We start from the raw sequence: 24,441 nt of genomic DNA on the forward strand, positions 1-24,441 counted from the left end.
TGATTCAGTACATCTCCTTGGCAGCCTCTGCCAGGAGGCTTCCTAGGAACTCATAAATTAGAACTGTCATCCCTGGTGGAACCACTAGGGAAGGACTCTGGTCACAGTTATAGTGCTCCCTCCAGCGTGAACCCCACACTGATGCAGCTGTCCGAGGGATTCAGGTGTGTAAATCACACACTACCGTAATACGTAACACCTTCTGATCCCCTCCCCTGACTTAGGTGCCTGATCAAATGAGAAGTCATTAACTATTCATCATGACCATTCACTACTAACTGTCTCAAATAGTGAGAACTATTTAGAGCTCTTAAAAAGAAAAACTCAATCATCAGTTTTCTTTATTTCCCAAAATACACAATCATGTTGTTCTGTGCTCTGGTTTATTCTATTCATGCTTCTGGAGTTTAGGAAGAGGGAAGGAAGTTCATCACGTGCAGATAAAGCTATGAGGACACTTTTCAGAACGGACCCCCTAACTTTTGGAGGGTTAGATGTCACATACCGACCATACCTGAATATCTTTCCCACCATGCACTAGGATCTGGGATTTCCTAGGAAACAGCCAGTGGTGGACATGTCAACTGCAGTGCCAAATAATGGGTTTATATTGCATGTACATACATGTGTGCTTTATAACCTGCATTGTTGTGTGTGTTGTCAGGTCTCACCAACTCATAATCGTCCTGCAGGGACTGGAGAGCTGAAACAACAGACCCACACAGTTCTCTCATCACCACCCAGAGCATCATTTGGCTTAAGGTATGAGACCATTAACTCCTATTGACAAAGCAGTAGGTTCAACGTTGGGAGGGAGGCTGTAGGCAGCAGGAGTACAGAAGAATCAAATGCCCAGAATCAGAAGACTGGCACTGCCTGTCTTTTGGTGCATTTCCTTTTAATAGACCACAACAGCAATAGGCGCTTTTTTTTCTCTTTCATTATTACAGACAGTAAAGGTTTTGGGGGAATTTAATCACTGGGAGTTTCAAAAAACATGCTATAAGGCAATACCCCAGCTGAATCTGACCCATGAAGTTCCAGTTCAGATCTGAATTTCACTAAAATTCACTACATTGCCTTGCATTTTCCCTTGGACCCAGGGATATTTCCATGCTCATCACCATTCATGCCGTATTTTTACTTAATTCATCTAACCATGGAAAACGTATCTTACAACAGATAATATAGGTCAAGATATTTTTGGTTTCACACTTTGCTCTTGGCTGTGGGCTTGCTCCACCTCTTTTGAAGTCAACAGATGTTGAATCAGGTACCACATAAATTCATGACACCGTTTTTGCATTTTATGTTCAAAATCCTATGTTGGCATGTAAATTTCTAACACTGTAAGAGACACAAGTTAATTCCTAATAACCCCAAGTTTGATTGTACTCTGAAGAGACTTAAAATGACATAAAAGGAGATACCTTGCTTATAGTTTTTCAGGTCTTCCAGATGAAATCTGCTCTATTTACCAGACAAAAATGATTTTCCTAATTACATACACTACAAACTCAGCCTAGGATTTGGCTGGGTTATTCCTGGTTTGTGCGCTATTCCAAATAGTGAATTTTCAGTAATCAAAATGTTGCTGCCACTTGTATTGCTGATGTAGAAGGCAGAGTAGAATCCAGGTAACGCTCCTTCAGATGTTCTGAAGTATTTACAATATTAATCTTCACAGGGACAAATCTGGTACTAGTGTAATGGTTCAGCTACTTTAAAGTTACAACTGCTTACACTAGGGCTAAATGTAGCCCGCAGGATGCAAATATATTGAATAGGAAGGTGCCATTTTAACAGTTACTTTAAGCTTATCCTGACATTTATTCCACACTGTGGTTTGTTCTTTAGGATTTGTAGTCACATATCTTGAACAATCAATCCTTGCTGCAGTGTTAGCTTTGGAATATCAAGTGACTTACAGAGAGCTACAATTAAAACAAAACCAACATTCACTACTTTCTATCACGTCAAATACCACACTAGTCTGTTTATAGTGAGAGTCAAAGTAAATCCAGGGATAGGTAAGAGCATGTAGATTGTTTTCTGAATTTAGTGGCTTTTCCCCTAAATGCAATGCCTACATCTGTGCAAAATGTGTGTACCGTAAACCTCTTGCCTGATGTACTCCAGATAACACAGCAATAATAGTTGTGATTTTCTATTACTGCGTGGTGATCTGTGGCTCCAGAACTATATGTACTATAGGGATTAGTTCTGGATTGGCAGAGATGGACAACGTGATCTAATAAATCTTTCTGGTTGCTAATTTTCAGGATTCTCTGAAAGATGCATCAGTGGAACCAGAAGAATATTTTCTAATCTTAGTTTGTCATGAATAGGAGGGGAGAAGAAGGCAGACTGCCTACTCCTCTCACATGCCTTACAAAGGACTGGGGCTAGAGGCCTACTTGCTGAGCCCTTGAAGCAATATAAAAGAACAGGCCCACCAGCTACTCTCTGAAAACTATAGCAGAGGGGGGAGTGGGAAGGTGAATCATTCAATAGCAGGTTTCACTCCACTCCAAGTCAGACAACTTCAGCAGAATCCTACTAACTTGAAAATAGTAAACATCCCATTGAAAGTATCAGGCTCTTTCAATGTCATACTGCATTTAGATGATTTTGTCCCTTTTTAAAGGTTTGTGGTGATGAGGGATGGCTAAAATCCTCTTGTTAACTAGATGTCCCTTTATCTCCGACAGGAAACCTAGAGGGGAGGGCAAAAAATGCCGGAAAGTGTATGGGATGGAGAACCGAGATATGTGGTGTACTGCTTGCCGTTGGAAGAAAGCTTGCCAAAGGTTCATCGACTAAAGACTGGAAGCACGGAGGACCCAGGGATGGGGAGTACAATAACAGGATCTTGTGGCTGCAGCTACCCCTGCCTACCCTCCAATGCTGGCTTTTAAACAGATGTGTATTTCAGAACAAAGCACTTGTAGCCAAGGAGAAGCACTTATCAAAACCTGTATGGAGCAATGGAGCAATAGAGCAAAAAACCATCTTATCAAGTATTGAACCCAGAGCAGCTATTAGTGTTTTTCTTTAAGACAAACAAACAAACAAAAAAAACCCCACCTGTTGCTAACTCTGTGAACTACTTGCTCCCCGTGACTGTTTTTTAACCGTGTCAATGTCTATGCTGTGAACGTCTGTATCAGTTGAACCAAGCAAAGTCTCTTGCCCCCAAATGAAGCTTTCTTTTTAAAAGATTTTTAATTAACACTTAAGACATATAAGCTACAGTTCACTCAACAGCTGTCGTACCAAGAGTGGAGCCTGCTAAATAATTCTGCTTATGTGAATGATCTTGGTTAGATTCCTCATTTTGGGTGTTTTTTGAGGAATTCAAATCTGGATTTGCCAGAAGGACATGTAACAGCACTCCTGGATGATTTTTTTTAAAAGTGGTCACAAACCAGAACAACAGTGGAGCTAAGTTTTAAATTAGTTTGTAATGCTCCAGAGAAGAAGAAATGATGGAAAAATCACCAGCAAATCTCAGTTACAAGTAAGACCAAGATTTGAGAGAAGGAGTTTCAAGGATCTTTGAAACATATAGGAATATAATTTGGGTCCAGTATCTTTTCTTATCATCTGTCCCTTTTCCTAGCAATGACCATCTCATGATGCTGTGAAGCCCTATTAAGAACTGGTAAATGCAGCCATTTGGATTACATGTAATATCTATTCAGGGATGTGAGCCAACCCAGCAGTTCAGCTCTTGGTTCCTTTTCTCCTGTATATAAGATGGTTACTAGGTTAATGGGTCACACATTCTTTCCATTAGTAATGTCAAATTTCATTTATGCAAAAAATGTATAGAAAACAAAAACACCCGAAACATGCGCCCACTGCATCATCCCAGCAAGTGAAACACGGCAGCAGTGGAGCAACATATGTATATGTTAAGTAAAGTCTTTTTTTAAAAAAACAAAAGTCACTGAGGTCAGAAATAGCCAACTTACATGCAGAGAGCACTTTGATGAGTTTGTGTGCTTTGGTGTATTTAGTGCTTTCAGTCCGTCAGAGACTGTAAATCTAGAGAGCTGATGTTGTATCCTTAGATAAATGGGGGTTATACATCAATAGTTATTTTAGTGGAAAATCAAGTAAGGCGGAAATGCCGTATGAATGTACATCACCAACTCCTACCTGTTTAAAAAAACCAAAACAAAACATAGGCATAGGCCCCTATCATATTAATAGGGCTATACTGGCCCATTACCTGCTGGGCTTGTTTTTCATGGAGTCTGATAAATTCGATCACAAAGTCTCATGACAGCTTTACTTACTTTGCATTGCTGCCTATGCCTATTTAAAGAACAAAAGTGCACAATTTAAAACGCATATAGACTAGTGTTAAAGAAAAGGCAATACATGTTGGAATGGAAAGTACAAAAGTATAGTAAGAGCCTGATCTTTTTAAAACAAATTATTTGCTCTACTGCATGCCTAATTTGAGCGTGTTATTTCTGTGACTGTGTTTACAGATCATGTAATTTTCATGCACAAGTGGCTAGCAAAGGTCACTTGCATGCATACAATTACCTGATTTTTATGCACAACAGTGCACCGAACCTATTTAAAAAAATCAGACCCTGAAATCCAGCCAGGATAATTTATTTCATGTTTTGTTTTGTTAATACCACAGAAGGTAAAAGTTGGTGGATATACAGAGCCATCTGCACTCTATTGTTTGTGCTGACTTATCTTTTGGTGAAAGTCATATGTCATGGCTTTTATTTTTGTGATTTTTTTTTTTTTTTTTTTTTTTTTTTTTTTTTTAAGATTTCTTTAGGGAAATACCTCTTGGCAGCTTGTAACTGTTTTCTAGTCACTTCCTTTTAAAATGCTGACATTGTTGTCAGTGCCTTTACTTTGGTGGGGTGCAGAATGTGGATGTTACTCCACCGATATCCCTCTTTATTTCTAAACCTTCTCAAGATGCTTGTAAAACAACAGTTAATGACCTCTGTTGGCCCCATATTTATTATTATCGCCAACATCATTGTTCCCCTCTTTGTATTCCCCTTCTCCCATATTTGCTTTGATCTCTTGAATTTTAAGAGGATTTTTAAATTATATATATTATTGTAATTTGTGTCTAAAATGTACAGCATCATAAGCACCTTGGCAGGGGGCACTTTATAATTGAACATATTAATAAGATCATCCCATTTCCACTCCATGGGGCAAATTCTGGTTGGCACCAGGCACAGCGCCCCTCCCAGCTGTAACTTTCACTAGACACTGGAGGAAAATGAGTTAGAGAGAAGGCACAGACCTTATTAATTGCATGTATACCCAGCTCACTTTGCTCTGGCTGTTGGAAAGATCTACTTCACAGAGGGCATACTCAGAGGCTCAACATAAACATTGGCAAAGTCACTCCCGTACTGCTAACTTTATCTTTAGAAGGGTAGACCCACAAATACACTGACAAAGCTGTGTTACTGTCCAACTCCAGCCAGAGTTACACTCTTTCATTCTGTTCTTCATAAGAGTAAGATTATTTACAAGAAGCTGCATGAATGGGCTACTGCCTGGCTCAAGTGCTTGGCTGATATATGGACCACTTCCGTACAGTGATTAACCATACCATGTCACACTCCTCTGGAAGGTATATCAGGTGTCCCCTGATTTTTCAGAGGAGTCAGAATCCGGTGGCCAGTTTCCATCATGCATTCTCACGGTTGGCACTGGGTTCTTTGGTGGGTGTATACCTACACCACTAGCAGCCAGAATTTGGCCCTTAAAATATAAAAATTGAAGGATGTATATAATTCTTTTACCCATTTAGTAGAAATGATGCTGGTGACAGGAGCTGGTATGACATGTTCTTATCAGACTTTTATATCAACAGATATACCACTGGGCCCTAATTTTCGCTAAAGTGACTTTCCTGCTACAGCAAAACAAATGTCTTCTTGGGGAAAAGTAGTCTGAAACAGGAAATTTCAAGCAAAAGGGGGAAATTTTAGACAAGCAAATTTTAAACACGACTAGCTTGTCTTGCTATTTCTGTATAAAATGCCAAATATGGAAAATATATAAAATTCTGATAAGCTTATTCATACAGCTGTTTCCATCGAATGGATCTGATTCTGCATTGCCTTGCACCTTGTGCAGTCATTTACAGGTGTGCAAAGTGAGCAAAACTCTTCCATTCTGATTTGCATATTTACACCTGCTTTTCACAGATATCAGTTGCCATTCAGGCTGGTGCAAACAAGCCCAGTGGGTCTATCTGTGTGACTAAGGTGAGCAGGCTTCATACCTGTTCAGGCTGCAGGGCAGGAGACTTTATGCAATGCAATCACCTAATTGGAATATCTGAAGGCCGACTCTCTAGTGATCAATCAGTTCCCTGCTCCCCCTCTGACTGTTCGCAATAAGCGATTTGGCAAGAAGGCAGAGATCTTTATGGAACATGCATATAAACCAATGTTACATGCTGCAACCTCTGTTTTTCCAGTAGTAGCCTGGCCACCAGCTTGCATATGTGAGCTCCAAGGGTCACTCCAAACTGGGGTCCCCCAGAACCCTGAGCTTCTTTCTTTCTTTCTTTCTTCAGTCCCACTCATTTCTACTACACCCTCAAGTTTCCCCCATTCTCTCTGCTCCCTCACCTTCTACTCAATATGGTGAGAGTGACACCCTACATTAGCAGTATGGTGTCATACTAGCCCTTTCTCTATTGCCGTGGGCTGCTCAGGGACTATCTAGAGAGACCTTGCCTAAAGTTGTGGCGGGTTAAATGTACAGATGTAACCTAGAGCGCTTCCCTACAGCTCCATTGCTCTCCCATAGGTATGCTGACAGCTGCTCAGGGGCCTGAGAGAGGGATGTGAAATCAGAAGTGTCCTGGCCAGTTGGGAAGCCTTAACAGGTTATAAGATCTTATCCCCCCACCCTTGATAGGACCAAACTGCATAGCGGTCATCACTAAGAACGAATTACACTGCTTTTCATTATAAAAAACTGGCTGGAAAGAGGTTAATAAAATGGCATCTTATTTTCTATTTACACTTCATTGAACTCACCTAGCAGTGGCACGGCTGGAACTGAAATCTGAATAGAGTAATGGATTTAATCCCAGATTGCCAGGATTTGTCTTGTACAGAGTTACTGTCTGTTCTAAAAATAGTTCTAAAACATTATTGTTGTGAAGCTTCGTGTTGTTGTGGGATTCCATAAGGGTTTTACAGCACCATCAGGAAAACAATAGGAAAGTACGGCATTAGCCATTTCGGTAACTAGTCAAGCTGACAGTTTAGGTACAGAAGGTAGATGCTAAATTAAGCCACTGGTGGCTGCAGGATCCTTGTGCTTCAAAAGCCTTTTTCAAGGGTGCAAAAGTGGTGTCTTGAATTGTAGTTGATAGCACCTGCCTCCAGCATTCCCCAGCTGGTACTACAGTGGCTTTTTTACATGGACTTCTTTATCCAATTTCCATCATATACAAAAATCTTTGTATCTTGTAACTTTCAGCAGGACAATTTCTTTCACTATCTGAAAATCAAGCTGTGTTCTTTGTGCTTCATACAGTAGATCATCTCTAATCAATCCGAAGAGATTCTACAGTGAGAAGATAGCTGGCACTATTTTTGATGATGCACAGGCAGAAAGAAGAATACAGCTCACTTATCCGTACCATTGTATTTGCCACATTGCTGACAGTAGTAAGAACTCTTTTTTGTGAATAAACTTGTCAGATAACACATAAGGGAATAGACAAACATGGTGACAAGCCACATTTCAATAGAACTGCTTTCCTAACCTTAACCAATTTTAAGAAAAAAATTCTGATAAAAACCTTGCATCCAAGTTTGAGATGAGTATTGTATGTTTCCCTGAGAGAAATAAAGAAATAATAATAATATGAAAAACAAATTAGCAATAGAAATATAAATTTAGCTTTCCTAATGTATGGGACTACTCACATAAATCAGGATTGCAAGATTATGTCAAAATTCTTAAAATCTAACCCAGTGCTACAAATGAGCTCTTACATTACATATACAGATCATCTTTCCCCTCTAGAAAACTTAAGAATTTTATCTTTTATTTTACACTACTCTACTGTAGAAGATAGGGATATCCCTGACTTCTGAATCTGTATCAATGACGTTGAGTTTTCCCCTTTTGAAGACTTCTACAAAATCTTCCTTGTCAATTAGTTATTTCAGTAGCAAATAGTAATGCATTTGGTATGTAATGTTCAGATAAACAGAAATTACTAAAAGTGTACATAGAGAAATACCTTGAGAAAAATAACAAAATGATATAAATCATATGGACTTCCTCAGGGAAAATAAAAGGGCAGTAGATGCAAAAAATAGGTCTGTTTGAACCTACAATTACTAAGAATTTTAATATGTAGTTTATTTTATTTTTCTGGACAGAATTATTTAATGAAATAAGGACTATATTAGCATTTGAATTATTAAAATTAGAAATGAGTGCTTATTTGTGAACATGACCTTTTCTTGCTAACAGTGTATTTAACCCTGTGTATGCTCAAATATTAAAAGGAGAGGGGTTTTAGTTGATGTGTAAAGTAGAGGAACTGAGTTTGAACGATGACCTGATATAACAGGTGGTCTAAATATTTGTATAAAGCTTTCCAGAATGTACTGTAAACATGAAGTCTTCTTGTCGTTACACAATCACCCAGTTAAAGGTGTGTTAGTTATCTACAGCGGGATTACTGTTCATCTAAGTGGCTCACAACAAAAACTGATACTTTGTAGCATTCTAGCCTGCAACTACTAAGTACTGGGGTTTGCAAGGTGCTAGTTTCCTTATGGTGGACTACATATTTTTAACTAAGCTGTTTTCGTATCTGTTCGGGTGCCAGCTTAAATGAAACCACAAATCATGCATGCAAATTGGATTGTATTGAAATGCATGCAGTTCTCAAATTTCTCCATGTGTACATGAAGTAATAACCCATTTTTATTTTTATTTTTTAGTTTTGTTGTAATTTCTCCTTACCAGAATCTCTTTACAGAATCTGTTTACATCATGACCAGGGACCTAATTGTGCAGACATGCTCAAGTGAGTAAAATCATGCATGTGCATAAGTATCTAAACATTTTAATAAAGTTTTTAACTTTTAAGTAATTCTCATCCTGACACTGTTAATGATAGAAACTGATCTTTCTCTCTGGATGTAGGTATGGTAAATGTGCAGAGCAGGGCCCCTCCAAACTTAATTAGAGGTTGAAGAGGTGTAGTTCAGTAGCAGAAAAGCACTTAAAGCACATGAGAGTCTCATCAGTGGGACTACTCACATGCTTAGAGTCAAAATTTGCTTGCATGCTTTGCTGACTCAGGACCCTCCAGTGAGCTTATTCTTTTAGTCTTGTTTTGCAGTGTATTGCAAAACAACCTGGCCATTTGTAATTTTGTGCTGTTTGTCTTAGATCCAGAATATTTTCACACTAAGAAAAGTCTAGTTCAGATAACTGGCTTTTTAAAAAATGACATTGTTTAGAAGTTCAAAGTTGCCCAGTCCCTATCAAACTCAAAGAAAGCCTATCAGAACACAAACAGGTCACTTACCTTATGACATACAGTTCAATCTCTGCATTGCTTGTGCACCCAGTATGCCCATTGACTTAAGTAGAAACTCTGGGTGCACAGGAAACAAAGCATCAGGCCATAGTTCTTAATTTGTCAGTTCACCTAAAAACTAGCAATATGCAAATATTTTGTATCATTGTGATTGTTGTTGTTTCGTGTAGATTTTAGTGTTTTTAAGAAGTCATCATATTTGTACTGAAAAGGAAACAGACAGCAGCCTTATTCATATGGTGCAAAACTTGCTTACTAAACAAAGGGCTAAACTATAGAAACCAGTGGTGCAAAGCATGCTTTTTAAAGTTAACATCAATAACAGTAGGTTACTGCAGGCAACACTGCAGAGTTGTAGCAACGTTGGCATTATTTTATATCAATTTACTAAAAACTGTGAAACAAAACCCAGATTCCATGAGTGAACCCAGAGGGATGTTGCTTTACAGAACAACAGCAGAAGATATAATCTAAAACACCTGGAAGGAAGTTAGAAATACTGACTATCAAACACGTCTTTCTGAAAAGAAAAATGTTGCTCTTGGTAGAATAGAGATAATTTAGTCTGAAATTAACATTTCAGTGTCATGAAGACAAGTCTACTCCATGGACATGAATTCAATGTTATGAAAAGAGATTTTGCTTGGGCTCTCGGTGGTTTTACTGTGTTTATAGTCCCAGTTGTAAAGTTCTTCTTAAAACTGACAACTATTCAGCGTGAAGGAGTCATACATTTTGACAACGATTTCTGAAATGATTTCTTCTTTCAGATAAAATACTGCATCTTACCAGTTTGAGTTTGATCCTACAAGGTGACCTGCTCAAACTTCAGTGGGACCCCGTGCTAGTATAAAGGTCTTCCCAGGAAGATCATTTGCAAGAGCATTGTTCCCAGATAGAAACACTTTTCATAGCTGGAGCAATCAAAACACAAGCCTTACAGATGTTCTGGTATTATTCATCATACACAGCTTTCACTGAGTTTATTAAAGGGACACTGTCACATAGGTTAGGACCCACAATTTAGAGGTTTGAAAGGGGGGGGGGATTTACACCAAATAAAAATGTCTTTAGAATTTTAAATGTCAGTGTAAATGACTTGTTTTAACTGGATTTAAGCATCGCTTGCAGAGCTAGCAATTCATCCATCGCAGCACTGAGTTCCGGAAAGTCAAACTGATTCTGTATTTCACTCTTTAAATAATGAAATATAGTAAAGTAAAAAATTGAACTTTTAAAATCTAATTTTACTGTTTTACTAACCTGAGGCAGCAGTTACGGAAGGAACATTAATAGTTTACGAAAAGAACGGCTCTGGAGCCGGATTCTGGGCGCTGCTCTTGCGGTGCAAAGCAACCATAAAGCCAGTAGATCCAGATTCCTGTGAATTCTCCCTGGCTAGGGAATCTTTTGAGTGCCATAGAGCCACCATAGCAGTTCTTGTGCCCACCCCCCCACCGCCATCTGCTTCCTGGTATTGAAGGGTTGGAGCCAGGGGAAAGATGGCATGGCCAGGTATTCCTACCCCCCATCAAACCCTGGCTGTCAGAATCCCTCACATATGTAATGCCACTAGCATCAAAGATTGTCTGCAGCAATTCCATGAGCAGGAGTAGTACCATGGTGATGTGCTTTGTGTTGAGGAACGAAAACCAATGCACCTGAAAACTAATGAAATCCAAAGCAAGCTGGAGAAGTGTTCTCTCAGCCTAAGGACTGCCATTTTACCAAAAACTGTGCCAAGCTTCATCTTGGATAGTGTCGTAGCCTTCACAAGCCCATGCCAGACAAAAAAACTGCATGATGGCCTCAAACATCAGATATTGCCTAGTGGATCAACAATGCTGTTAGCAGCACACAATCATGTATCCACTTACCAAATAGTATTCTTCCAGCGTTTCAAAGTTATGCCAAAAACCATTCAACTGCTGAAGTAATTCATGGGAAACCCATCTTCCGACTCTGGAAATACTCCTCAAGGAAGGATGGTATCACCGGAGGCATCTAAGCATATTTTATTGTCAAGCCACATCTAACCCCCACTTCATAGTGCTGGGGAACTGCCATTTTGTCTGCTTCAAACTCACTCTGCCCCAACCACAAAGCTGTAGGCATGGCACTATTAATTGAGCCAGGAGTGCCCTGGAGCAGCTTCATCCAAAGTCAATGGCAGCATAACTCCCAGAGAAAGTAGCATTCAGGGTGGGCAAAATGACAGCTTCAGAATGATCAAGTGCAGACTCTTCATGTGGGTGAACAGGAGAATAGCCCCTCTCTGTCTCACTCTGAGTTTCCAGCAAAATAATTAGAGATTGCTCAGTGTGGGACATCGTGCAGCCTTGTACTTATATCACATTTCCTAAGCCACACAAAAGACACATTCTCCCATCCTCCAATTCATATATTTGCCTCGCTCTGAGAATCCCGATGTTAACTCAAGATTAAGATAAATAGCGAACTGTTAAGCAGAATGTTTTGTTGCTTCACATTCAAAGGAACATTATCGGGGCTTTCTTCTAGATGAAAGTTAATGAGCAGACTCAGTTATGCATGTACTTCTTGAGGAAGGCTTGAGTCAAGAAGCTACGATCTGAATCCAAATAGCCTCAGAATTGGAGCATGGTAGGATTGAAGTGCTGTCTTTGGGCCCATCTCTACTTATCGCACAAAAGCTGTGACTAATGCCTTGGGGAGGGCATAGTAGACCGAGACACCTTGTACCTTACAGTATGCAGCATGACAATCTAGTTTGGTTACGTCTGGTTAGCACATCTCTGGCCAGATACTTGTGGCCTCCTCATTGTAATCTGAGTAGAGGTTCTTGTCTCCTGCCAAAATATTGCACTATTCTCAAATAACTTTTAAGTAGAAGATTCCGTCAGTGCTCAACCCCACTTTTATTTACTGTTTTTATAATGTAATAGTCAAGAAACTTACCAAAAAAAATTATTTATTAGATTAGGTCACTTTTTTTCCTCTAAAGGACCTTAAAGCAAATGTGATTTGCATGTTTATTAAAAGGCATTACTTATTTGTATACATGTACATTTTTAAATAACTACTGTAAATTAATTCATGAAAATGAGCGTTTCATGCACAAAACATCAATATGATGGCGTTTAATATGATGTTTTGTACAGAGTATGTCAGTGAAAACAGCTACTGTGGGTTATTTTAAAATAAGATAGTGTAACAATAATTAGCACTAACATTTCTGGGGGATGCAGGGAGAACAGCACATACTGCACAGTCTCAAGTCCATATTAAACTAGAGGGAATTTTCTCTAAAGCCAAGAGGTCTGACGCTGCCGTGTCTATTACCATCACACAATTGCAGTGTATTACAGTTGTCACTTGCACAACTCATTTTTACAAATCACAATTGTGTTACAAGGCTTTATGTCAGTATCGTTATGACTGAATAGCATTGTAGCTAATTGTAGCCCAATCACGCCATCTCTTCACATGCCTACTTATGTGAACAGCCCCATTGAAGACAATGGGACTATTCATGCAAGTAAGGATTGTTAGAGTAATGGTTGCAGGATGAGGGCCCTTTGTTTTCACTTGACACTAGACATTCCTCCAGAAGTTTGTTTTTTTTTTAAAAACAACATTATGCCAAAAAGCTGGGTAAGTAGAACTGTAGCGTCTCTCCCACATTACTCTGGAAAACAGGATCTTGCTATCAGTATTTATGAGAGGAAGGATGGTCTTGAGGATAGGTATTGGACTGTGGATTTAGGAGATCTTGGTTCAGTTTTGATTTCCTGCGGGACTTTGGGCAAGTCACTTAATCTCTTTGTGCTCCTGGTGGGGATGACAATACAACCTTCCTCCAACCATCTATCTGTCTTGGCTATTTAGACTGGAATCTCTTTCGGGCAGGAGCTGACTCTTATTGGTGTTTGTACAATGCTTAGCACAATGAGGCCTAACCTTTCACCCTCCTACTATTAGTATTTAATTTGATTTGGGAAGCGAGTGTGGAGAGAGAGAAGTGAGGAAAGGAGAGTGGTTAGCCATAAAGGTATGTAAAATGAAACACATGACCACATCCTCAGCTGTGCCAGGGCTCCATTTGTCATGGCTTTGAGTGAGCAGCAAGGGTGGCTTTGAACGACCTTTGTACCCCCGATTGCAGGGGCTGCCAGCAGCCATTTGGTCCATGGTATAATCCAGGGAAGTCTAAGACGCCTCTAAATTTTGCCAGTTTGTAATGGCCCCCCATGTCCATTATGTTAGCTGGGATTATGGGAGTGGAACAAGCTATGGCCACTGGGGCTGGTGGAGGTGGCATAGAGCTAGTTACACTTGCTCTATGCGCATCTGGGATTCCTTATGCAGAGGGGACTCCTCAGCTGGCTTGTTAGTACAGCATTCCAGCCCCTCTGTACCATTAGAATGGCATAAAAGGGTATCTAGGATTGAGTCCATAATGTCATAAAGGAACAAATCTGTCCTCACCAATGTCAAATTGCACTAAGTTTCTTAACAACCCACAACGATGAAGAAGCAAATTAAATAAAAGTTCTGACCTATTCTGTAATAAAGGAGTAATATTTTAATGCACAGAAAGAGAATATTTATAATATGCAGTAGACTGGGTATGGCTTTAGTGTAAGCCAAAAGACCAAATATTAGTACAGTATCGGCCCAATCTTGCCATCCATATGCAGGCAAAATGTCTCATGAAATCAGTAGATATTTTGCTTCCATCGGGACTGCAGGATTCAAGTCCACATGTTCTTATGGTTGTTTTCTTACAATAGGAAAATATCAATCTCTGTTCAGTGTTTCTCATCTTGATGCTTTGGAGACTCTAAAGTCATTTTGAAATTTTAAAAACATGTTTCAAGAAGCAATTCAGCTTTTTTTTAAACTATATTTTTTAAAAAGTATTTTTCTCTTTCAGGCTTGGTCTACACTTACCTCGGCGATTCGGCAGCAGTCGACTGGAGTTACGCTAAGTATGCAAAGTACTTGCATAACTCCCGTTGACTTCTGTGCACCGTCTTCACTGCACTGCGCCACTTGAGGAGGTGGTTTTAGTACGTCGACTTCTGGATTGATGGAGCGGGTCTTCACTGACTGCTCAGTCGATCCAGATAAGTCGATCTGACGGCGGCGACTTTGCCACCATCAGTGTAGACATAGCCTCACTCTGTGCAAAAGAAGTGATCTTTAATTAGAGCTACTCAGCACTGCACTTCTTTGTATATATTTTTTCCAAGTTGTTGGACCACGTATTTTTTGATATACTAAACAATAATTAAGAGAACTAGATTTTTTTAAATCTTTTTATTATTGCCAGCATCTTGCAGAGCTTTTACCTATAATTTTTAGAAATTTATCCAGAAATATGGAGAAATCTGATACTAAAACATGAGTATGAGTAGTATCACAGAAGCCAATGACTACTCATGTGAGTAAACATTTGCAGGATCAGCTCTTAAAAGCTTATTGTCCTCCATCACTCCCCATGTCGAATTTTCTTTGCATTAAAAACAATATACGGCCCTAAAGCTTACATGCAGTTGGATTTAAGTTTTTTTCTTTTTTCTCTTTAAGATGAGCACCTGTTGCTTTAAAAAGCAAACAAGGATCATCAAAGGCCCCAGTGTAGGTGTTGTAGAACACACTGAAAATAAACACTGTCTAATTGTTTACCTCACCCAAATTGTGTTCATTCCAAATCATCCCTTGAACTTCAGAGCACTAGGGTCTAAAGTGACTGGAAGCCAGAGCAAACTGGCTAAGAAAAACGCTTTATTTTGCCGCCTCAGTTTCCTTCCAAGGCCAAATCCTTTCTAAATTCCCTTCCTGTATCACAACCACAACTGGCTGAGGATCACCCTACGCTCTGAAGAAGGTCTTGAGATTATAGCATGGAAGAAGAAGGAATCTGAACCCCTAATTCCTTCCAAAAGATACACACACATTCCTTCCTCCTCACCTGTACCACCTGAATAAGTAGATGATGGTACAACAGGTAGCTTCCTTTGAAGCGGAGCCTGATACTCTGCTAACTCACCAGTATTAGTTGATCTGCAAAGGCACAATCTGCAGCTGTTACCCTGGCAAACTCTGAAACCTCAGGTTTGATTGTTTTGCCTGAGTAGTAAAAACAGGATCGATCCCTACCATGTGTCATATTGCTGTTTTCTTTCCCTGCAAAGGCTAAAGATGTCTGGGAAACCCAACTTCCACTTGCCCAAGGCTGGTGAAACTTGCTCTGAACTGGAGCCCCCCTGCATGGCAGCACACAGAACAACTTTGCCACTGAGCAAGTTTCTGCAGCTAAGTTAGCACACCCAGTTACAATTAAGTTTAATGTAGATTTAACCCTCAACACACATCTGCTCACCCACTTCTATATCCATGTAAAATGCACAGCAAGCATCCTGAACTCTACAATTCACAGGATTAGGCCCATAATTATTAGCAATGCCTCCATGCATTCTGCTGCCAAAATGGTTTTAGGGCTAGGCTAAGAATGTACAGATCGGGGTAACCCGAAATTCCTTTGTGACGTTTGCTATCACTTTGTGTGAAAAATTTTTATGCAATTTTGATTCTTTGTGCCCGCATGTGCATATATTTGCATGCTAAATTCAAATATTTCCAATACACTTTCAAAGAGTCTTACGATGTGTGAGGCAACAATTCTAAGCACAAGTGATAGATGGCGCAGATGTTGGAATGCTAACTCTGCAGACTGTGCTAGTGAAGGTTCAGAGTTGCTCAGGACAATAGATAGTCTTAACAGGAAAAGGCTAGATTCCAAAGGATTAATGAAATGTAAGTGGTAAGCACACTTGGTAGCATTTTCAAATACTCAGCCATTGCCAAAAACAAATAAAAAGCAAGAAGCACTAGTCTATGCTGAGTACTAAAATTTCAGCATTTGAAATCAAGCCACTTTCTAGCAAGCTCATAACACCATATTTAAGGTCAAATTTTTCTAAGGCTTGTGTCTCCACTGTATCAATAAGGGCAGCATAGTTCTAAATCCCAGACAAAGCAGGCTAAATGCGGAAGTGTTGGCACACCTGAAGTTTAGCAAGAATCCACTATCATGGATCTGAAGATTGTATGTTCTAGTTGATCGTGTAGCCTAGAAGTGACAAAATGCTTAAAGTATCTCACAAAAAAAAAAGACAACGATGAGAGAAAAGTAGCCAACCCTTTACTCAAATAACACTGTTCAGTGACCATTAATTTGCAAGATATATGTTGGTCACTGATTTCATGTAAGCTTGTCAAAATGTAGTTTTGTTGCAAATAGATGGTGATTAACTTGCATAGCAGAAGAAGCTTCCTTTGATCATAGTGAATGAATGTATACAACTATAAACTATGCATTTTCATACAGTCATTTACTGTATTTTGTATTAATTCAAAGCCAGACTTTTTTCTATATATCTCTCATATTGCTCATGAAGGGGCCCAACTCCACTGGAGAAATGATTAGAAGGTGAAAGGAAGACATGGGAAAATAAAAAAAGGTATTGCATTTAATATTAAACTACAGGCAGTTGCTTCTTCTGTAAAACATGTCCAACCATTCTGGTGAATGGGTAACATATTTCACCTTGCAGGAGTAAAAATAAAATGTCAGATGTGCTAAGAACATTGTTGCTTTAAAGGTACAGTAAAATAATATCTTAACCAGTCTAAGCTGGTTTTTGCTTATACACAATCCACTCAAATGCAGGATAGCCATATAAATACAGCAGTGGCGATATTTTTTAATTTATCCAGAAAAGTATATGCTTCTAGGGTGTACTCAGTTACAATTTCAAAAATAATGTATTGAAATGTTTTTATTTTACGGACCAACTCACTAATTTTGTAGTCTTTATAAAGGTAGCATGAAAACTATATTTTCCCACATATTTTGCAAGTTACATACATATTCCCTCATCTATTGTGTTGCGTGTGTAATATTCCCATACCTTCTAAACCTTTTCTGTAACATTAGCCACTATAGTTTTGGTTTTTTTTTTAACCAAAGCTTGTGTCTGTTCTCCGCTATGAAAATCATTTTTCCTGTCACTACAGCGGCCTTGATCCTGCAGTGTGATGCACACTGGCCTTGCACCAACACTGAGCCCATGGACTTCAGTAAAGATCTGGGCGAACATCTTCAGCTGGTATAAACTGTCATAGCTATTGAAGGTATGACCATTTGCACCAGCTGAGGATCTACCCCCAGCAAGGGCACATACGTCTATCTCCATAGTTCCTCGGTGCAGTCAAGGGAGATCTGTGGAGACCCAAGTCTAACTACACGTATCACTGCTGGAGCAGGGCCTGTGACAAAAATAAAGAGGTACTATTACATTTTACTGCAATCTTTGGCTGCCCTTTGGTCTGACATAGCTTCCACTGCAGGCAGTGACTGCAGTGGGAACAGGTCAGGCCCTTCGTCGTCAGTCAATATCACAAAATTCACTTTTTAAATATGAGAAAAAGAGCTTCCAACCCTGGCGCTAATGGAAATATTGGCAACTTTTAATATATATTTGGAAAGTATTTGAAAAATAAATGGTCTGTCTTTTTTATATAACTTTTAGCCAAATACAAATATTCTGATAACTACTTCTGTGGATATCTATCCGACTGTACATAATCTTATAATGTTCAGGTATATAAATCTGGAGGAAAAAATGACTGTTCATCAGCTATGCGTTTTGCTAGCTATTTGGCATATTGTGTATATATCTATAAATAGAGATGGTAATGTGCTTAAATGTTGGGTGTTTTTTATTGCTGTTCCTCTACAGAAAGACAACTTTTTTTTATTTCTTGTTTTATCTTTTATGAGTTAAATGAAAAATGAGTTTTCTAACTTTCTGCAGCAGAAATGGATAAATAACTGTTGCTATGTGTATCAGGACATTAATTTCTGATTGAAAATTTGAGATTTAAACTGGCCGTAATGGGCACGCCAGTTAAAATGCACTTTTCCTGTGGCACACAGTACATTCTCTCTGAATGGGTTTTCAAAGGACCATCAAATGTTTATATTTTTTTGTTGCCCATTATGGTTTCAAACATTTAAATGGCGTCCCTGAACGTAGAGAAAGATCCGATGCATTACTGATTTACCAGCATCCCAGAATGGATCATACAGTTAGATGAAATAAGGAATTTGTACAAATACCATTTTAGTGATAGTTTGCTAACATTTGGGCTCTGATACTTTGTGATGCTTTGATGTGACAATAAATATGCTCTTGCTTAGCTAGTCTAACATCATTGTAGACCTGTAAGTTACTGTTTATTGTTATGCCATGATTTGCACTGGCTTGAATTCAGTCAGAATGCTGGCCATCCAGCCAAAAGATTCAGACTGTTATGATGTCCACAAAACATTTAATTAATGCACTTGTAATTGATTAACTACTATGGAGTATGTTGAACTATTTCATGTAATAAAAAGGCTTTGTGTATAACTTCTACTTGTAGGGTGTTTGTTCAGGCAAAGTTTAATTCTTTTATAGTGCAAGACTGACAGCATACTGAGCCCAATCCAGCTCCCACTGAAGTCACTAGAAGTGGAATTGGGTCCATTATCAGTCTGGTCATAAGTCAGATATTTACAGGTGACCTCATGGTCTACAGGAATAACTTGGGTCTTGAAATTTGGACCCAGAGTTTTAATTTTAGCTGGGGCAGCTCGCTTGAGCTCTATTCTTCCGTTTCCCCATTTCAGATTTGTGCCCTCAAAATACAGATCTCTACCTGCTGAGTGAAAGCAACAGCTCCTCCCTCTCAGCCTATTTATTAGCTGCTCTACACATGAAGAGGGCTCATAGCACCTGCGTTCCAGTGAAAGCTCCCAAAATGCAACATTTAACCTAGTAAGTCAAAGGGGCAGCTTCATTAGCTTTGCCAAGAAAGAGAATTGCCATACACAAGACAAGATCTGAGATGCCTTCCAGCAGAGGGCAGTGGTACCTAGTGATGATCCATAAAATATAACTGTGGGTAGGAGCAGCAGCATTAAATTCCCTTTTTTCATTATTGTGAATGTGTAACCTAAAGAAATATGAAAACTAACTTTGAACACTCACAGTCATCTCACATACTTCTGAGAACACAATCCCAGGATAAACTGTGGGCTGGCAACCTAACCACAGACTCCCCTACTCAGATTTTTTTTCTCCCATTTTCAGAGTTTTCCAACCAGATCTGGAAAGGATTGTCTCAAACCTCAGTCCTTTCTCTGAACCAAACTCCAGAAAGATTTAGATGAGGAAGCCCCATCCTTTCCACCCCTACAACCATCCAATACATTGCTGGCTTCCACCAACAGGCATCTGACAAGATTTCTATTCATTTTCCAACTAGCTCTCATCCTTCTAAGTGCTATTTTGCTCCTCTTTGATATTTATTTTGAAACCAGCAGGGGTCAGCTATTACTGCCATAGAAAGATGGCTATTTGGTGGCCTACACACTAAAGGAAAAATTCCACTCCTGCAGGAAAGTCTATAGGCGCTGTAGCTGGTAGTCCCAGTACAGAAGTCCAGGACTGAATGGCATGCAGAGCAAACTACCCCATCGCTCTTAAGGATGGTTCCTCTGGAGCAAGAGTGAGGTACAGCAGCTGTGCAGTGAAGGAGAAATGATTTGAGGTAACATATCTTGTGACTGCAGATGCTCTGAAACAAATGTTTGATTAAATTCAACTACAATAAAATCATCTTAACATACAGTATTTAAAAATGTATCCTGATTGTACATCATGTTCACAGTGTGAAACTGTACTTCAGTAGTTAGATTAGCCTCTGTCTTGAACCTGGGGGTTTTCGTAATTCTTCCTGTCTGTGTGCTTTGTGGTACATTTTTATGTTCTCTGATCAAGAAAGAGACATGATTCAGCCCTGAGATGTTATGCTCCATTTAGTGGATAAACTCAAGGGGTGACCTTTCTCTAGCTACATGGCACTTCTTTACTTAGTAGCAAAGATGAGGCCACCTAGCCACTTCAGAGTTGTCACTGTGGTCATCTGGATAATTTGCCACATCACCTAGGATAGAACTCTGGTCCTTCTGCTCCCAAAAGAAAAACAGTTTTGGATTCTCACTTATGCCAAAGAAGAACTTCAGTAGCACTAGCAGTGCCAAGGCCTATGAAATACATCTATGATCATATGAGTCAACCAGGTAAAGTTCAGTGATTATAAAGAATTAGCAGCACATTATAATACAGATTAATGTTACAAAGTTATTGTAATACAATCCTATTTTCCAGTAAATTTCATAATAGAAACCTGCTGCCCTGCAAGTCACAACATATTATTAAGTAAAGTTATTTCATGTAACATTATTTTGGAGCCCCCTAACTCAGATAGGTTTTGTTTTAGTTCATTTACTTAGACAACCATCTGTCAAGATTGCTAGCAATGCTCAATCTGGATAGTTTGGAACCAAATTAAAATATTTGTGGTTATAAAATTGCAATGTTGGTTTGAAGATTGAGCTACATTTCTTTGCACTGCTGCCAAACAGGAAAACATTCTGTTAAGGTTTTGAATCTAGCGCTAGAGATGAATGACAGAGAAAGCATTTGCACCTTCTAGAAGTTTCAGATCATTCCTCATCCCAAAACTATCCATGAGACACGGGAGGTTTTTTTTATATTTGTTGGGGAGGGAATCGAGAGGCGAAAGAGAGACTTTAAGCTCATTCATTGTAACCGTGGACAGGTGCGGTACAAGTTTCCCTTATAGCTCTACATCACAGTCCTATCTTGCTTACTAGCTTCCTGGCTCAGCCTCCTGTACTGTAGTTACCCGAGTGCAGTGGCTTGTTCTGAGCAGAGACTCAGCCATGCTGAACTTGGCCAGGTTGTAACGTGTTTTAGGGACATAGGAACATTTATATCAATAAAATCTACAACATGACTCTGAAGATCCAGAGTGGTACGCCAGTGAACGTTAACATCTTTGATTCATCACAAAGATGTAAACCACATTTTCTCTGTTAAAACAGATATGTGCCTTATGTTCCCAGCCGTAAGGCTTTGCAACTTTGTTCCAAAGTGCACTGAGCACCATCATGTTTATTCTTGTTTTAAAATGAGTTTGACTTCTAAATGTGGTATTTTAAAGATGGTAAAACAGCAGAAAAATTGAGAGAAAAAAAACTAAGAAAGTCTAAGGGGAGGAGGCTTAAACAAGTCGTAGTTCGCACATATTTGAGATGCATCTGTGCTACATACTTCTGGCTTTAATTTTAGAGGTGCTGAGCACCCACCAACACACTGATATCAATGAGAGCTGCAGGTCCACCGCATTTGTGAAAATCAGGCCATTCGTTATGTGGATACACCTTTATCACGTGCTGACCTCTTGTGGCATGTAGTGGATTTACAGTCTCTAATTAACGGAGTGGAAGTAGATACAATGCTAAAAGTTTTTGTGGAGATGTGTGTACAAAAAGTATATTTCACCAGGATTTCAAGCACTATAAATTGGAACTGTAACACTACTTACATAAGGTTAATAAAAACACTCCTTGTGACTCAGAAGCTAACAATGGATGCTTGTCTTCAGTCTTGTTCTCCCTATCTGTAGAAGCAGTGACTCAAGCAACATGGCAAAAAAACTACAGTAGCGATTATAAACACCCCAATGTGGGCCAACCAAAGTGTGATGTCCACTGTTAATGAAAATGTTGATATCAACTCCAATTTAGTCCCTCGGTCAGACAAACTGGTAAAAAACCCAGCTACATCATCCCCATGTCTGCCCGGGATTCCCTTGCGCCTTGCAGCATGGAAAATTTCCATGGGAAAATTCTGTCTCCTCGGCATTTTGGGAGAAGATGCCAACTTTATCAGGGACTAATGGGCCCCATGTCCAGTAAAAGGTAATGGACCATCATGGGGAGAACGGGATTGCTGGTGCTCTCAGTTACGACTGAATCCCATTCCAGTAGATATAAATACAGCCATTAAAGTCTTGTTTTTTGTCTACCAAAAAGATATGCTATTTATACAATAGTCATTTCAGAAGACGTGAATTCCTCCACAGCGAGTAAAAGCATGTTCCTAGGTACACTCCAGGCTAGAATTTCTGCTTGCTCATCACTTTCCCCATGTAAGCAAGGTTTGAGTGGCACTCCCCTTGCTCAGCCAGCTGTAGGGGGGGGGCACTTTATTTGCATGGGCTTTGTATTCGCATGAGTACAATTAAATACTCAGCATGATTGCGTTGTATCTGCATAAGCACACCTAGGTGCTGAGCATGATGGGAAGTGGTCAGCATGCCTGCTATTGGGTTACACATCACTTTTGTGTTAATTGCCGGGGTAATGAAATGTGGTCCTCCAATTGTATGAACAAATGGCAGCAGACTGTGTTTAGACTGTTCTGATAAAAAATTCACTCTCCTCTAAACAGAACTCAACAAGGGTGGCGTATCGATGCTCGAGCATTGTAAGTGGTTGGGAAATCTCTTGCTGAGGCTGCACTAGTCCTGGCAAAGGGCTACCTTTAGGCCTGGATTGACTATCTCCCTCCACTGTTAAAAGGTAGAATTCATTATTCCTTTTGGAGTCTTTTGTTTTGTTACAAGCAGGGATGTTGCTCCTGTGTCAGTAGAAGGTTTTCCCAAGAGCTGAAAGCTGAAATTTACTAAGAGCTGAAATCACTAAAGGAACTGGGAAACCTTGACAGACAACCAGCAGGGTCTGGAGATGACAGCAACCACCAGCAGGCGGCGCCTGCAGATGGCAGGAGCCAGCAGCAGAGACTCGATAAGGCCCAGAGGTGGCAGGAGAGGAGACAGCAGTGGAGGGGGCCCCAGGCAGTGGGAGCCAGCAGCAGTCAGGGACAGCAGAAGACAGCAGCGGAGGGGACGGGTCAAGCTCGCGTCTGGCAGGAACCTACAGAAGGGGACTGGCTGAGTCCCCAACCGAGAGGTGGATGCTGCAACTACGGCAGTCAATAGGGTAGGGGAAAGCGAGAAGGAAGAGGTGAAGGAGATGCCCCGTGTACTCTGGGGTGGGTTTGGCTCATTGAGTTCATGAATTCTGTTTCCCAAACCAGTGCTGTGTTACTTCGTTCCTGGCATTAAAAGATTTACTTTCTACACTCAGATTCTGTGCTTGTGAGAGAGGAAGTATTGCCTTTTGGGCACCCAGAAGATAGTGTCTGATTTCCCAGGTGACCGGGTGGGGGCTCCAGCCGGTTTGGTGTTGTATTATTGACAGGGACCCCTAGATATAGAACCTAGCCCTTACCGCTGCCAACTCTGTCTGGCAGAAGGGTTACACCCACACAACTGGAAACATAAATCAGAAACCAACCTCAGAGAACTTCTAGCCCAAACTGGCCGCACTTCTAAGATTCACAACCTTCACAGACGTAATACAGATCAAGGCTTTCCTAACACTTCTTTCCAGCCAAATGGCACAGGACCACCAGCACATCTGGTCCTTTCTGCAGTTTGGTCCAGAGAAAGGACTTAGGTCTGAATCAATCCTGACTATATTTGACTGGAAAACTCAAAAAGGGGAGAAAAATGATTCAAGTAGATGAAGCTTTCTTGCCAAGAACTGGCCCTATGTAGAAGGCTGTAAGAAAATCGTGGGCTGCAATTTTGTTGCAGAAACTGTAACTTTCAACACTCACTGCAACTTATTCACAATGCCATTCACTCAAATTTGGCCTGGCTGCCCCTCCATCATGACAGCAGTGACCTCCTGTGAGACCTCGAGGACTCTGCCCTCCCTGGCTGCCCAATGATGCCTCCAGCAGAGCACAGGGCTGATATGGGAGCCTCAGCAGTGCCAGCCCCACACGGGATCTTCAGGGGTTTCTGAGCTGAGGCTG

At 40.1% G+C, this 24,441-nt stretch overlaps 1 protein-coding gene and 1 long non-coding RNA gene across 6 annotated transcripts in view; one reads left to right on the forward strand and one right to left on the reverse strand.

The window, feature by feature from the left end:
- The window catches only part of ZNF704 (zinc finger protein 704), a 136,743-nt gene extending 117,696 nt beyond the window's left edge, over nucleotides 1-19,047 (forward strand). For 2 of the 5 annotated variants that reach the window (XR_010920850.1, XR_010920852.1), the window contains exons 8-11: nucleotides 665-762; nucleotides 2,712-3,664; nucleotides 9,026-9,073; nucleotides 17,038-19,047. Coding sequence is in view for 2 of the 5 variants with exons in the window: in XM_067553566.1 (XP_067409667.1) it covers nucleotides 665-762; nucleotides 2,712-2,823 (210 nt within the window). In the remaining 3 variants the exon portion in view is untranslated. Of the gene's footprint in view, nucleotides 1-664; nucleotides 763-2,282; nucleotides 2,457-2,711; nucleotides 4,632-9,025; nucleotides 9,110-17,037 lie in introns of those variants that run through there. The other 3 variants (XR_010920851.1, XM_067553566.1, XM_067553568.1) reach the window with 3 other exon arrangements.
- LOC137156681 (uncharacterized) overlaps nucleotides 1-24,441 on the reverse strand; it is a 49,219-nt gene that overhangs the window by 6,441 nt on the left and 18,337 nt on the right. The window lies entirely within an intron of this gene.

This window comes from Emydura macquarii, unplaced genomic scaffold (genome assembly GCF_026122565.2).
Source record: "Emydura macquarii macquarii isolate MOO-44397 ecotype Brisbane River unplaced genomic scaffold, CSIRO-AGI_Emac_v2 contig_1477, whole genome shotgun sequence".
Taxonomy (NCBI): domain Eukaryota; kingdom Metazoa; phylum Chordata; order Testudines; family Chelidae; genus Emydura; species Emydura macquarii.